Source organism: Photinus pyralis, unplaced genomic scaffold (assembly GCF_008802855.1).
Source record: "Photinus pyralis isolate 1611_PpyrPB1 unplaced genomic scaffold, Ppyr1.3 Ppyr1.4_LG7, whole genome shotgun sequence".
Taxonomy (NCBI): domain Eukaryota; kingdom Metazoa; phylum Arthropoda; class Insecta; order Coleoptera; family Lampyridae; genus Photinus; species Photinus pyralis.
In genome coordinates this window covers 16035566-16052895 of record NW_022170738.1, presented here as the reverse complement: position 1 = coordinate 16052895, position 17330 = coordinate 16035566, and the positions used below count along the sequence as shown (strand labels likewise).

Genomic DNA, 17330 nt, shown 5'->3' with positions numbered 1-17330 from the left:
GAACCAGACACAGAGGCTTTTAACGTTTTTATATAGGGGAAATCCGGGAGATATTCATATATTCCCTCTAAAGCACTCGGTACTGGATTTTAGAGTGATATTGCAGATCGTACAAAAGAAGCTTGCATGGATTTTGTGTATTTACGGAATAAATAAGAGGGAATAAAACCGTTCGGGTGTTTACCGAAATTTTATAAATCGAGTGCAGTATGAGCCTTTTCATGTTCCGATTCTCTTATAATTAATTCCGTATCTTTGTTGCAGCCTTTTGCGGAAAATATCCTGAGCCGTACTACGGACGTTTTATAGGAAAATTACAGGAATTCGCTCACGGTATTAAGGGAGACGTTTACGCCGTAGACGAAAGCACAATTTTTATTAAAGGATTTTCGTACGATGGAACCGGCCCAGACGCCTTCTTCTGGATTGGAAACTCGCCCAGACCCAGCCCGGAAGGGCAAATAATTCCGTATCCGGAGGATTACGTTGGCAGGTAATACACTAACAAAATCTGTACATATCATTTCCCCATAACAGCGTAGCAGTTAATAAAGATGTTGAGCTGACTTCATCACAATTAGGGGGTTCTACTTGCCTATGTTCATCCTGCTTTACCTTTAGGGCAGTATTCGAACATCTCTGTCCCTTAAATTCGATATTTGCAAGTTGCCATGTCATCAGTTAGGAGTCTGTTGTGAATAAATTGTATGGGACGTTACGCGCTTTTTAATGCCGTTTATAAGGATGGAGATTTAACGCTGGGAAATAGAGCTTTGCTCGGTAAACCTACAGTTTTGTTATTTTTGAATTTTAATGAACTGAGAAAGAGATAGGTATCGATTAGCAAACTGTACAATATTTGGAGGCATTCTGCCCTCCGAAATCAAATTTAAATCTGAAATCTGGCAATTCAGTCAAAACCATTTGATGCAATAAAGTAAGGGGCGAAGGAAAATCGTGACAATCCCTTGATCACTTGATGATAGAGAGTATCAGAGGACTACAGCGCGAAGGGTGACTGATGAAATATAGAAAAAAGGTTAGGGAAAGCGAAAATTAATGAGTTTTTATTGAAGTTCGGGTTTTCAGGTGTGAGCGTATAAGGCCTAATGAATCGGTCGCGTTTAGCATTCGATTAAGGGTAATGGTGTAAACCTCTATTTATATTCATTAAGTTTGTTTATACCGATTATTGTATACAACTATAATCATTAACATGATAATATTATCTCAATTGAGGAAATCGGTCTCCAAACAGAGCTTAGTATTACCGGTAAACCATTGTGTCCATTTAAATGTAAATGAAGACTATCGGAGTCATTCATCTTCCCCTTTTGCGTTGATTAAATATAGTGTAACACCCCTTGGCGTTACCACCACCCTTCTTTTAGTAATGCCACCCTCTCTTTAGTATTGCCACCCTCGCATATTCGACCAAACCACCCCATATTTAAATCATCAAATTATTTAGCGGATACATCTATTACCATTAAGTTGATTGGGACATGCTAATGTTTTATGTGCGATCGTATAGAGATCCCTTTGATATCCTTTTTCATGCCAAAACCGGCATACATAATAGACGCTTTGATTACTTGAACGATCAGGTGTATCCCGCGGTCTACAAAATATAAAACTCAAAATTTACCCTTTCTCTACGTTTCCCCCTTTCTTATTCGCTCTTCACTTTAAATGCATTTCACAATAAGCTACCTCTGTTATACTAACGACTCTTTTCTCTTTTATCTTAACTCAAATGAAATATTCCTCTCTCATTAAACAGCTTACAGCTATCATTGCAAACGGGCTAAGCCGATTAAATTGGTTGCTATGGTTTCCAACTTGTATATATACCTTCCCCGATCTAAGGTATACATATTTACAACATATAATAGTATAAGAAGGAAAGACTTCCAGGATCTATATACACTTTGACATTATTACCTTTTCGACTTCATTTCACAAAATCATCTACGGAAGTCTATTTAATTAGCAATAAAATCATATCTCATTTTGAGTGTTCGACGTAGCCAGCTCTTATCATAATTACTCGTATTTGTTATTATTATAAAGAATCTTTTGTAAATAACAATTATTCTGGATCTCTTTTAACTAAGAAAATAAATTGTCAAAAGCTATTAACATTTTCAGCGCATTTTCCAAAAGGTAAACGAACGCTATTGTCCGCATTTGTCCGTCTGTGCTACTACTTCGTTGTGGTTGCTTTCTTATACGGTGTAGCACAGCTCCGAAAACAGAACGACAAAAGATTTTTGGGTTAGTCACTTCCTTCCCGAGTTATTGGTGATCCTGTGCGGGGAAAATGAGGTTTCCTTGGTGGCGAGTGACCACGAATTCAATCTATTGGCGCCAGCATGGAAAAACTTTTTACAATAAAACTTCTTTTCTTTAAAATCCACGTCATCTATTTCTTACCTTCTCCCCCCTCATCCAACACCGCTCTCCTATTTCTCTCTGTCATTTCCACATCCGCACAGTTCCATAACATGTGTTCTACGTCCTCTTCTTCCGCTCAGCCCAGTGTACATATTTTTTCTTCTTATTGTCTTCATGTCTTCTATTTGATTCTCTCTTCATTTACGCATCTGAATTTTGCTATTGTTTTAATATTTCTTCTTCCTTCCCACAAATATTTTGGTAGCCACTCCCTTTTTCCGTAATTCTCTTATCCGCAAATTTGCCCCATTGTTTCTTTGCATTTGCTACCCTAACTATCCTCCATTTCCATTCTAGCTTCCTTTTCCTTCCATCCCCTTCCCAAATTGACTTTTCTACATTTAGTTACATATATTCCTTTTCTTTCCCGATACCATTCCATTCTTCCTATCATTTCCTTCATCTGTTCTGCCTCTGTTGCCGTGATAACTGCATCGTCTGCGTATACCAAGGACCATATTATCTTTCTTGTTACTACTACTATCCCTCTACCTTAGCCCTATCTTAATACTTTTGTTCGTGTCTCTTTAAGTAGAGATTAAATAAGGTTGAGCTAAGTCGGCATCCTGTCTTAGTCCTTTACATGTAATATCGGGTGATCGAAAATAACTGCAGACAGTTTAAATTGGGTGCTTAAAGTTTTTAATGTTTTTTTACTTAAGGAATTGGCAAACATGTTTAGAAGGTAGTTTATTTATGCATTAGTGATTAAATTGATCCACCGCTGCTATTACATAATGACATTTGGTATGTTACCAACTTTATAAATGTTTAGTTTTACGGGAAATTCAAACTGTCCGCACTACTTTTCGATCACCCGGTATAATGTGTAATATATATGTATAACTTTTGATTAAGAAGTCTGATCGAAAAAGTACGAATTGATTTGGATTCTACGCACCCAAATTAATAAGAAAAAGTGTTTTCCCGAGAAATTTTGGTGTAGTCGATTTTTGGTAAAAAAGGAAGGTTATACACTGCCTTTTTTTGAGCCCCGAAAAAAAAATTGTCTCAGATCGACCCGGAAAAAAATTTTCTTATAGAATGTGGCCTGTAGAATCCATAATTTCAAACAGTTCCAAGATTGGGCTACTAGTTCAAAAGTTACAGCCCTTTGAATTTTGTTTCGAAATTGGTTTCTAGTCTATAACTTTTGATTGAGAAGTCTAATCGAAAAAGTACGAATTGTTTTGGATTCTACGCACCAAAATTAACAAGAAAAAGTGTTTTCCCGAGAAATTTTGGTGTAGTCGATTTTTGGTAAAAAAGGAAGGTTATACACTGCCTTTTTTTGAGCCCCGAGAAAAAAATTGTCTCAGATCGACCCGGAAAAAAAATTTTCTTATAGAATGTGGCCTGTAGAATCCATAATTTCAAACAGTTCCAAGATTGGGCTACTAGTTCAAAAGTTACAGCCCTTTGAATCTTTTTTCGAAATTGGTTTCTAGTCTATAACTTTTGATTGAGAAGTCTGATCGAAAAAGTACGAATTGATTTGGGTTCTACGCACCCAAATTAATAAGAAAAAGTGTTTTCCCGAGAAATTTTGGTGTAGTCGATTTTTGGTAAAAAAGGAAGGTTATACACTGCCTTTTTTTGAGCCCCGAAAAAAAATTGTCTCAGATCGACCCGGAAAAAAATTTTCTTATAGAATGTGGCCTGTAGAATCCATAATTTCAAACAGTTCCAAGATTGGCCTACTAGTTCAAAAGTTACAGCCCGAATTTTTTTTCGAAATTGGTTTCTAGTCTATAACTTTTGATTAAGAAGTCTGATCGAAAAAGTATGAATTGATTTGGATTCTACGCACCCAAATTAACAAGAAAAAGTGTTTTCCCGAGAAATTTTGGTGTAGTCGATTTTTTGTAAAAAAGGAAAGTTCTACACTGCCTTTATTTGATCCCCGAAACTAAATTGTCTCAGATCGATCCGGAAAAAAAATTTTCTTATAGAATGTGGCCTGTAGAATCCATAATTTCAAATAGTTCCAAGATTGGTTTCTAGTCTACAGGGTGCCCCTAAAAGGTCTGTAAAACGCGCTACCAGGGGTTCTAGGTATCAAAATAGAACGTGCAGTATTTTTTTCTCTAAAAAAACGTATTTAGACTTTTGCTCTAAAATAATTAGGGGAGCTAGTAATTGACTATAAAGAAATTACCATTGAAATCCCTATGCTGCGTTGCGCTAGGCACCACCCTGTATACAGATACCTATATACTATATCATTCATGGGCAATAGCATGACAATCTCAACATTTAAATTAAAGATAAAGAAGCTGATGGCTGATTGAGCACTGCCTTATTCTGATAATGATTTTTTTCACTACTTTTTAATGTTTGTTTGTCTTGTGCTGCGAAATTTTGAATGATCCGACTAAGGTGCTAACTAATTAATTGCGTGGTGAAAAATTGGTTTTCTTTCGTTTCCCTTATCTTCTAATTAAGTATCTAGTTAGACGAAACGCTCTGTGGACCCGGAATTCCTGTATTAAAAATATAAAAAAATGTTATGTACATAAACGAATGGAAATTCCGAATTTTAGGTAAATAAATAAAAATAAATCAATAAGCGATTGCGTTCCAATTTCGTTATTTTGCGCTTAAAAGACTGATTCTGTATATAATTCGATAATACTATAAGCTCGTTTTAGGGATAAAACAACAATAACTCCATTTTTTTTGTTTCAGAGAGCCTCCGGTATTAGGGGCTCACAATAACACGAACATAATCCTCAGGCTGCCAATGGGAAAAAGATTAAGAGACATTAGATGGCTTTCCGTCTGGTGTCGGCGGTTTACAGTAAGTGCTTTTTTCTCCCATCTTACCTTAGGAGAAGATTTGGAAACTAAACGTTAATTACTTTATAAATCACATTTAAGAAGGCGTGTAAAAATGGTGTCCTTCGTAATAAAAGGGGAAAATTAACATTTTTATATAATACGGTAATAAATAACTTTGTAAAGCAACTCGACTTGATGTGATTTACCGAGTTGTTGTAAATGGAATCAGTTTAGCATGACGGACATACAACGGGGGCAATGGCGCGGGCGAGATTAATCAGGAAACAGGACGAGAGAATCAGAGGGCGATACAGCAACAAGAGTTGTTTAAGGAGAAAAAAGTGTTCGCAACCAAAATTTTTCACTTTATATTGATCGATCAGAAAAAAGGCAACTGTTCCCGTCTAGTCTTTTTTTTAAGTTACAATTATTGAGTAGTCGAGCCCGGGCCGCATTGCGTCATCGCTTTTTCAGAAAAGGTAACAAAGTGGAACAACTTAGTATTCCCCTCCATTTTCATCCCTATTTCTTTCTACTTGTTACCCCCTTGAAGACTTTCACCATCACCAACAGCCGTTACTGAGCTGACACCTTATTAGAGCTCCACCAATATCTGTACCCTCGCCTTTGTTTATGTCCTCGCCTCTACTTTTGCATTGTTTTGAATATATTACGTTTATTATTTCATATCTTTTGTTTTTATAGCCCTAATATTTAACTCTCAATTAATGGAGCGCGATTTTAATTAGTGCATACTAAAAAAGGAAAACGTTTTTAGTTTATTAATTGGAAAAGTGTATTTCACAATGCAGTTGACAGTCCACTTTACCAAATGAGTTCTTCCCTTTTTCCCTCTTAATTTTCTCAGCTTAAACATTTTGTTACATCAGGTGTGAAAGTGTCTTAAAAATGAACACGCTTTTCATGTTATTCTTGTCATAATCGAGAATTTCTCGAATGCCTCTTCGGAGATGAAAAGTTGTGTCATTATTTCAGTCAATATGTGATTAGATAGAGAAATTTAAACGAGTGTGGTCAAACGTTTTTACCAACACTTTTATGGTTTATATACGTCAACAATAGCATAGTATAAGAAACAACAAAGCAAATGAAATCCAGGCCAATTAAAAAAAGGTAATTAAAAATCTATGCTGGAATCGAATGAAACAACCGATCTTTTAAAAACAATGTTTAAACGCCATTAACGTAATAGGGATCATTATTTCGTCCAGTAATATCAAAAGGACTTAATAATATTATTGACAATTGAAGACGGCAAAATCTGCTCCGAAAGCTTTGTGCAGTTTTCTCTCCCCTTTGTGAAACTTTCCAACTTCCATTTTATATGTACAGAATATTTTATCGGTAAAGAAAAAAAGGGAGGTCTAATTACAAATAATGTATTTTTCTTGTAAATAAGGTGAAAATGAAAACGGCTGTAAAATTCAAAGCGAGAAGTAAATGAAAAGGACTGAATAATAAGTCCGGTAGTGAAAGTTTGAGATCAAATTGCCGATCAATATATTCGTTTAAAGAGAAAAGTTATTTACGATTTGTTTCTGTCATGAGTTGTATAAGCTCTTATTGATAGTGAATAATATTGTGCTACTTATAAGAAGGGGCTTATTCCGTATATATTTAGTGAATTTTCGTATAATTTCAGAAATGTTCTAACATTGTGGTACTTTGATATACTTACAATATACGTTACTATACGTTGATTTGTATGTTTGGCACTTATTTATACCTCTGGTACGGAGATTTGTACTATACGGTAGGCTAATTCTCCATTGGGGTTGCAATTTAACGGCACAATCCCACATCCATAAATTTCCAAAATTATACTCGTTTATACCGTAAATAATAAAATTTTGTACCACTGCCTGGGTATGGCTATACCTTGGCGTTGCTTATTATATGTCTAAAGCTATGCTCATTTTGAATTTCATGCAATTTTTGTTCACAACTAAATGAGATGTCAAAAGGGCCTTCTTTATTGTTTGACTTAAATTGCCCATACACAAACTATCTACAAATTTGATAAAAAATCCACCTGCAAAAATTTTTAGTGAAAATCTCATTTTCTCTGTTCGTCAATGGATGGTGTTTCTGTCCGTTTGGGATTTAAAAGAGAACGGATTGGACCGATTACGAGGAAATTTGGTAGCTTTATCAAATTTATGGATCGGAGTTCATGAATTGGCAAAAAATAAAGAAAACCCTTTTGACATCTCCGTTACTTACTTATGAGCCGAATTGCATGAAATTCAAACTTGGCATAGCTTTAGCGATATAATACCCCTAATCAATTCAACATTCCCAGTACCTTATCATCTCGGTGATTTATGAACCGAAATGCACGATATTCAATTTAGGAATATCCAGTACCATAGAATATGCAATTCTAAACTTTAAGTCCACTCAATTCAAAAACACACACCATTTGCCCTCTCCTAACTAAGTACGCTACTAAAGACAAGTGGTTGAATAAAAATCAACCATGCGCAACATTGTGGAAAGACTGAGAACAAAGCCTGCAGACGAGTACGGGAGACAATTTCTACTGAAAATCTATAATTATATTTGGACCAAATACACATTCCCTTTTTCTTGGAGAGAAGCTGTCGTAATACCCCTCGCTAAACCAGGAAAAAACAACACAGATCCTAGAAACTATAGGCCAATCTCGTTAACCAGCTGCATGGGTAAAATAATGGAAAAAATAGTAAATAAACGACTTGTATGGGCATTGGAACACAAAAATATATTGACCAAATACCAAAGTGGTTTCCGCAAAAAACGTTCAGTCCTTGACGCCATTGTGGGATTAGAAACAGAAATAAGAAACGGGTTTAAACAATCAAGAGACAATTGCAGTGACCTTTGACATTGAAAAGGCGTATGAGATGGTGTACAGAACGAGAATAGTCGAATTGTTACAGACATACGGAATAGACGGCAATATACTGGAATACATACGCACCTTTTTAGAAGATAGATATTTTCAAGTCAGGGTAAACAACACGCTATCCAAAAAATTTAAACAAGAAAATGGTGTCCTGCAAGGATCGATAATAAGCGTGACACTGTTTCTAGTAGGGATAAATGACATCGCAAGCAAGGTACAAGACCCAGTCAAAATCTCCTTATACGCAGATGATATAATAATATACTGTCGAGGGAAAAACCGTGACGCTTCCGGAAAATTTCTTCAAGAAACGATCGGCAAGTTCGAAGAGTGGACAAAAGCGACTGGATTTAAATTCTCCACCATGAAAACAAAAGCAATGCTATTTTCGACAAAAAAGAAAAATTTGCCTCCTCCTCCTCTGTACCTAAACTCCCATCCAATAAAATACTCCGAATGCTGTAAATATCTAGGAATAACATTTGATAAAAAATTGAAATGGACGAAACATCTCAATAACTTAAAAAACGAATGCAAACAGGGACTTAACATCATGAAAGTTCTATCTAATCACAACTGGGGAGCAGACAGCTCGACTTTAACTTCTCTCTACAAGTCTACGATCCTCTCCAAAATCGACTATGGTTGCATCGTGTATGGCGCGGCAAAAGCATATTTATTAAAACCGATCGACGCCATCCAACATACAGCCTTACGAATCGCTAATGGTTTCTTTAGAACAAGCCCTAAGGAAAGCGTACTATGCGAATAATCGGAATTACCGCTACGTTTTAGAAGACAATACTTAACTTTAAACTACGCATATACAAGTATCTCAAATCCAAACAATCCCAACCACTGTCATTTCCTCATCCAACATAACAAAAACTCAAATAAGTCATGTAATAACAACATAAATTTTAGATGCATCAAAATATTGGAAAAACTAAAGGAAAAAATCAAGAAAACAAAATGTAACCAAAATACTTCAATAATCCCTCCTTGGGCAATGAGAATCCCAAACGTTAATTATGATATGCTTCCTTATCCTAAACACGACTACAGCAATACCTTCCTACAAAACTTTCAAAGAACTAATATCAACATAGTTCCGAACCTACCACATAATTTACACGGACGGTTCGAAAACTAGCGACGGTGTAGGCTGCGCGGTAATAGACAAATTCGAAAAACTGCAATTTAAATTACCGCATATCAGTAGTGCATATAGTGGAGAACTTTTCGCTATCTTACAGTCTCTTATCTATGTAGCTAAAAGAGATAATATTATAAACTGTTTAATTGTGTGTGACTCTTTAAGTGCCTTACAATCTATTCAAAAATACGACCCCAACAACGAAATAAGCGACAAAATACTGGCTCAGTATGCACACACAGTTTCGATTAAGAAAAATGTAAGGTTTTGCTGGATTCCATCCCATGTAGGAATCAAAGGGAATGAAAAGGCAGATCGGGCAGCAATAACAGCATCCGCCTCTCCGGAAGCAGCGGAAATCAACGACACTACCCTTAGTGATTTAAAGAGCCACTACAAACACGTCCTCCAAGCCGCTTGGCAAGAAGAATGGTCCGCAACTGCCAACAAACTAAAAGAAATTAAGCCAGAAGTCTCGCGGCAATCGAAGACAACCTACCTCCAAAACCGAAGAGAATCTGTAGTCTGGACCCGACTGCGAATAGGCCATACGAGATTAACTCATTTGCATCTTATCACTAAGGACGACCCTCCTTATTGCGAACGTTGTAAAAAAATTATCACTGTCAAACATATAATATTAGAATGTACAGAATACACTAATCAAAGGAAATTGTATAGCATACAAGATAACTTAAAGGACGCCCTTGGTGAGGGACGCTCAAATACAATGTCATTCCTCAAAAACATATCTTTATTTGAAAAAATCTAACCGTACAAGAGCTAATGGCCTATTTTGCAGTCGAAGCTCTTTAATTATAAATAAAAAAAAAAAAAAAAAAGTATCTTTGTATGTAGGTAGGTATTTAAATTCCCACAACCTTAAAAGGAATAGAATGGAAATCGGACACTTTATGAGAGCCTTGTTCGCGTACTGCAGTGGCGCTAGCAAAGCTTTCTTTAGCTACCCCTCTAGATACGTAAAAGTTTTGGTGAACATTCGAATTCCATACGCAACGGTCGAGAACTAGGACCTCCGTGAAGACAGTAACCAAAGATAGCACTGTTTCTTCGAATACCATATAAATACTAAAAAAATATAGAATGCGTTCGCTTTCAGAATCCTAATTACCTAAGCGATCTTTAAGTAAATGAACGTAGGGAAACCTAGAAAGTCATCTTATAATCGAAATTCAAGAAAAACTGCTCTTTACCAGCCACCCAATTTGACCACAGTAAATTAAATTTCTTTACCATTATCGGTCCACCTGGAAATCCGCCCCCAAAATGTATATATATCGACTACCGCAAAATGCGAGTAGTCGCTTATCACTTTCTGAATTTCAGAAAAAAAAGTACTTTTTTGCGCGATCGGTCATTTGTGACTATTTACCATGGGTGTTTCCATGACAGTACGTAGAATTTACCAGTTGCTATGATTACGACGACGCCAAAATTACTTACCGATCTAAAAACAGAACAGCAAAAATACTTACCGACGCCTTTTTAAAAATCAACAGTCTTACATTACCTACATTTAATCTTTAATTATTGTTAGGTACATTAAACGTACAATTTGTGCTGTTGTTTCCTATAGCAAGATGCTCATAAAGTCATAAAGGAAGTGCAAAGCTAGTAAACTACATCAAAGACATGCACATTTTTATGAAATTATTAATTTCAATTTTGACATTTAAACTGGTTGCCTAGTGATGTACACCATATCACTTCGATCATTTCAATTTATTCTGCTCGTTAATTTCTTAGTGCATAGTTATATTGGTTGGATAATTTTAATTTCGATCGCGCAAAAAATGTTATAAGCACGTCGAACGTTAAGGGTTACCGTTCTCAGACAATAATTGGAGTCGTCGCTCCGCTCCTCCTCCAAACAATTGTCTTCGAACGGTAAAAATCCCTTACCGTTCTCCATACTTAATATACTATTTAAAGCAAAGTAACAAAGTAGAAAAGGATTTCTTTGCAACCCTTTTCGTCACATAGAAATCCACTTCATAGTGTATAAATCGAATACGGCTAAACGCGAAACCTAATTAACGAATTAGAACTGGTCATTGAATATAAATAGTATTTTTTTGCATTTGATGCAGCTCTCTGTAAAGTTTCGAAAGTGATAATTCCTCGCATGTTGCCGTATTAGATTTATAAACATGTTATGGGTGGATTTTTGTGTGACGGGAGCAAGGGGATGCAAGTTACCATTTTCGCATTAGTTAATTGGATATGTATAGTACTATTTTTTTCTGGGAAACTCAAAAAGTGTTTTGCCGCGTATTCAGTTTATGTAAACATTTTGTCGTATTCAATTTATAAACACTTTGGAGGTGCATTTCCGTGTAGCCTGGAATAATAAATTTATTTACAAGGAACCCCCAAAAAAGAACAGCCTAAATGTAACAATAATTAATTACCTATAATAATAACAAAATTAAAGTGTGCATTACGCATAAAAAAATGTATACAATATATATTAAATGAATATTGAATATTTAATTTCGTAGATTATTTATTTACAGCGAAGTCGAGTGTTCGCGAGTTTTCTCCAATTCTAGAACAAAACACGTCATATTTCCCAGAAAGAATGCATCACGTCCGCCTTTGTTGTTTATCGCCGATTACTAATCTTTCACGACACCTCGATGTTTATAGGGATTTCTGGAATATTCGCTACAATATTCTAATAGTAATACATTACCATTTATCTGTAATATATTCTTAATGAACAAACTATACTATTCCAAAAGTGCGATGGGTAACTGTTCTAATATAAATCCATATAATGTGAGATAAAATTTTAAGTTTCGTTTGATTGAATTTAGAGAAACAGAATAGATTAATACAGGGATCAGTATTAGCTAAGCACATAAATCTCTCAATGGGTAGGTTTTTGAGGTAATTAGTTTTGGAGCGTTTAATACAGAAAAGGTGAGTATGTCTGTTCGAGATGTTTCTCGGGTACATTAAAGTTTATTGACTGAAGCAGCAAGGAATTATAGCAGTTTAAAGAGGAAACATCTTCTTCGAGCCAAAAAAGTGTTGCTGTTTAATTTTCGTACAGCAACGATAGGCGAAAAGTTTTCACTTAATTTATGTCGTACTTTTACAATTCCAACAATATTATCAATATAGGTGCATTGATAATGGCACCAGACTTTGGAGCAACATACTAATGTAGCACGGAATTTTTATTTGCTTGGCCGAACATTTTCTATAGGTTTCCCTGCGTTTATTTGTTTAAAAAACGTATAATTAGTTTAAATATTAGTTTCTAAAGGTAATCTACATGTTTCTATGTTCGGAGAAACGGTTGCAATCATCACGGAGGTGCTGGAAAATGACTGTAAGGGCCGGTTTTTCATTGTGAGTTACATCTATCTGATAGACATTTTCCTCTGGCCTCTTAAGAGCCTGATTAGTTTAAAGTTAATTTTATTACTACTTTTGAATATTACTTTTTTAAAAGTACAGAGTGGAACTAGAAACACTTGTTATCTAATAAATTGAAGACCGACCGAAATCTTTATTTTATTTTCATGAAGATATCGGATATACAGACAATGTGGATTACCAGATTTTTCCAGAAAGATAAATGCTGCACAAAGTTGTATGTCGAAAATATGTCTGTAAATAGTTCCAGTAGGTATAACTGTCCAGTTTGATTAGCGCTAAAGAGTACGTTGATGTCATTTGCGGTAGAATTTGGACAAAGCAAAAATCCCTTGGATTGCGCTCGCATTTCGTCCTTTCGGCCTTTGTGATAATTTTAAAATTCATTTATCTGTGGAATGCATTCAACCCTTATATCAATTGAACTTCGGTTTGCTTTCGACCACCGTAGGTTTGTCCAGAGGTGGTGCCTAGTTTTAGAATCACACAGTGTCATATTGACGACCTGCGCTTCCAGGAGTCGCGGTATAATTTCATTTGGACTCGTCGGACTTGAACTTCAGAAATTTCGTTACGTATACTTAGTAATCGAAAATGACCACAGCTATGTTTCCCAAAGTAAATTAATCATGTTTACTTCGTAAAATTCGACGTGAAAATGGATTCGGAACGCTTTTACGACATCGTTGAGATATATAACCGTCTTTAATCGTGTTCGAACGACTCGCTCTCGTATTATTTACTACAAATGAAAACTGCAAAAGCGAATATTTCTTTCAAATCCTTATCTTAAAGTTTAATGTACTACAACATCTTACCTTCTTACCTTTACCTACAGGTAGATTTTGGGGAAGTCTTCATACCTCCAAACTTGGAAGTTCCCAAGCCACGAGTGCTACCCGAATTTAAAAGATTGGCCCATGGACTGAGATCGGACAATATTAGTATACTAGATGCGAAAACGTTTTATATACCGAATTTACACTACGATGGTGCTGGACCGGATGCGTACTTTTGGGTCGGCAACGGTACCGAACCTACCCCTTTTGGAATTAAAGTGCCCAACGAAATGGGCTCCCTAGATCCTCTACGTGGATATCAAGGTGAAGATATCGAAATACAATTACCGGGATCTCTGACTGTTTACGATATCGATTGGTTGGCTGTGTGGTGTGTTCAGTATAGGCATAACTTTGGCCACGTATTGATACCCAAAGATTTAGACGTACCGCCGGCATTAGGACAGACTAAAATTTCGGTAAGTATACTTAACGAAATTACTTCTGATCGCTTACGTCTGAAAAAACTTCATTTATCTTTTACGCAAGCCCCCTTGGTGGTATAACCCAGTAAGTACTACTCGTGCTACTAGCTTTTAAAAATGACAAGTACTTCCTTAAAAGCAAATTATGAGATGTAGGAATGTACCAGTGTTTCTAATAAACACAAACTAACTTTATTATTTGTTGTTTTTCTTTTCCCCCTAAGACAAGTTCAACACCTAGATCTTCGCCACCGACGAACTGTCGCGAGTTTTTAGACAAACGACTTCAGGTGCAGTGGCTAATGAAAGGAGACCAAGTGCAAATCACACTGTCGGCGAAAATGAGAGAAGACCAGTACGTGGCCTTCGGCTTATCCGGTGCCCAAAATCGCCCTCAAATGGTATGCGATTAGAGCCCTTCCATAGTTGTATAGCTTCGAGTTTTAGGCTGGGGGTGATGTTACTGTGGCGTTTTACGACACGGTTTCTCGTACCTTCCAAGCGGTCGATTATTACATGTCTCATCCTGCACAATGCGATGGAAAATCCGGTGTGTGTCCTGATGAAAGGATTGGTGGACGAAACGATGTCACGGTCATTTCGGGTGAACGAAAAAACGGCGTTACCAAAATAGTGTATACGCGTCCTTTGCAAACCAACGAAGCTGTTAACGACAGATCAATACCATCCCAAGGGGAGGTGAGCGTTATTGCCGCTTTTGGACCGCTAAATTCGCGAAGGGAAGCCAATGCGCATTCCATCACTGATAAAACCACCGAAGATTTCCGCATCGATTTCAGTAGCTTTGACGATCATGACTGTTCTGGTAGCTTGTACGACTTAACGTTGCTGGACGGTCCGCAACCATGGCCTCCTAGTCGGATAACGGGTAATTAAATGCGTCGTTATTGTTTGTGATTAACCTCCTTGGTTTCAGGAGAAACAGTATTTAGCGCCAAAATCGGTCCAACCGGTGGTAAAAGAGGATACACCCCAATTACTGGTCATCCCTCTTGGGGTATAGCGTGGTACATTAACGATCTCCTCATACCCGAAATAACGGTCGAAAGAGGCCAAACGTATACATTTATGGTTGAAGGAGGAGATGACAGTACAAATCCAGCGAGGTACCACCCATTCTATATTACGGACTCTGTCGAGGGCGGGTTTGGTCAGAAAAGCGAAAAAGAACAGAAAAGGCAGAAGGTGTACGCTGGTGTCGCGTACAACCGCGACGGATATCCTTATCCCACGGCCGCGGGTAGATACTGCGAATGGACCCACAAAAGTATTGACAAATCGTCAGAAAAAGAAACCTTCCAAGAGTTCGTGGAGACACTTCGACTTGAATGTGAACCAGGTTCCCCTGCTATTTTAAATTGGACTGTGCCGTTAGACGCTCCAGATCTTCTATACTATCAGGTAAGTAACCAAAGAAAGGTACAGGGCGATTTATTTTGAGCATCTACAGTGCTACACACATACAAATCTTGGTTGGAAAATTCAAGTTGTCAACCCGGGATACAATTCTCAGCAGAATGGTGACGATACAAGCGGCGCACAAACATCAATCTTCAGTGTGGTCGGAACAATAAGTTGCATTTTGGCGGCGGTTACCATTAGTACAAATAGTCCAAGTCATATTTTTTAACAATGTAACGCACTTCTTAATAACTACGGGACTACAGACTATTACGTGACAATAAATTATACTTCCCGAAGTGTCTAATTACAAACAATTTTGATGTTGGTAAAGTGCGCACAACGAAGCGTACCATGTTATTGTAATTTTGTAAATGTTTTATCGAAATACTTTAAAGTAATCGAGGTCAATACACCTAACTATAATGTAAATTTGACAATAATAATATTATGTGAAGATGTGCACAAATTTGACAATAAAAAAATCTTTGTAATTATAGGTATTTAACTAAGCTAATCTGAGGCTGTTCATGCTGACAATAAGAAATTGATTACTTACCTACCTTAAAATTAATTTTAATATACATTGTCTTTGTATGATGGTCATTTATCGGATGTTATACATATTCTACACATATCTATAAATGTAATTTAGTTGTTTTCAGCTTAAGTACATTTTCTTATACAATATTGACCACTGTTGAGTTTAAAAGATTCTATTAATTCTGCATAGGTATTAGATATATGAACATATTTCTATATATACATTCATATTTGGATGTTTTATATGCAACTTTTTAATGTTTTGTATTGATAAATAAGGTAGTGCTGTGTTTATTACAACAAATTAGTTCACGTATTTATATTAATGTAACACAATTAAGAATATTCTCTTAATTTTATTGGAGTGCCTTTTTGTATGATAAATTAAATTTATGCCATAAATAATTTTTTTGAATATTAAAAGAAAATCGAAATGATAGAAATTTGTAATTAAAAGAAAACTACTATTCAATTACCTAAGAATAATAAACGAAAGTTATAGGTAGCTCTTTTTAAATGTAATTGTGGTTTAATTTTGTTTCAATAAAATTCATCTAGATAAATAAAATATACAAACGAGCTTCTTAATTCCCTTCCATCCCAATAGAAATCATGCTCCGGTGATTACTACCGAGTTAAAGTGGCGCTAATCACTGCGATGCTTCTTTTGGGTCATCTTTTCATTTCTTACATAAAGAGCCCTACCAGAGTTTGGATCATCTTGTACGGATTTCAACGAAATTGTTTCAACCAGAACTTTACTTGATAATACAATGGAGCATTCTCACCAGTCGATCTTGTTGACCAATGCTTCCTATAGGTACATTGTGCTTCATGTAAAATGCCCCTAAATCCGTCTGAACTGCGGTGGACATGGTGCCCCATCCTGTTGAAATCCCATATTGAGTCTTATTTCTATGGGTATATCATCCACACCACATTTCGAATTCTGTCACAAAAAATCGGCACCTACCTACTATAGCCACGCGTTAATGCAAAATCTGCGTTGAAACCTGCATTCTCGAAATTTACGTGGATTTTTTGTATCCCATACGATGATCATTTTTCTATTGGAAATTCGGTTATTTATTAGAATTAAATTCATCGCTACAAACAATTGAATTTAAGAAATGCCGATTCTTGCTAAGCCCGTTACAAAACACCACGGTTTTGTCAATATCAAGAGCTCTTAAACCTTGTACTTTTTTTTTATTTATATCATAATTTATTATTTTATACAGAATCATTTTATATGCTTTTTTTAATATAGAAAATGTTTTATACTGCGTTATTCTTAAATCAGCCACTGCTTGTATTGAATCACTCATTTGAAAATAACAATAGGTACCTACGTATAAATTTACTCAGTGAATTTTACAATAAAGCTATAG

General features: G+C 36.1%; 1 protein-coding gene across 1 annotated transcript; it reads left to right on the top strand.

Moving 5' to 3' along the window:
- Window positions 1-264: 264 nt before the first annotated feature.
- On the top strand, window positions 265-16355 carry LOC116177395 (protein Skeletor, isoforms B/C; the record flags this gene model as incomplete). Its single annotated transcript, XM_031496364.1, is given in 7 exon segments — window positions 265-493; window positions 5146-5257; window positions 13549-13968; window positions 14199-14375; window positions 14422-14863; window positions 14912-15396; window positions 15446-16355. Coding segments are annotated over 7 exon segments (2045 nt in total), but the record flags the coding sequence as incomplete, so codon positions are not given.
- Between the last annotated feature and the right edge of the window lie 975 nt (window positions 16356-17330).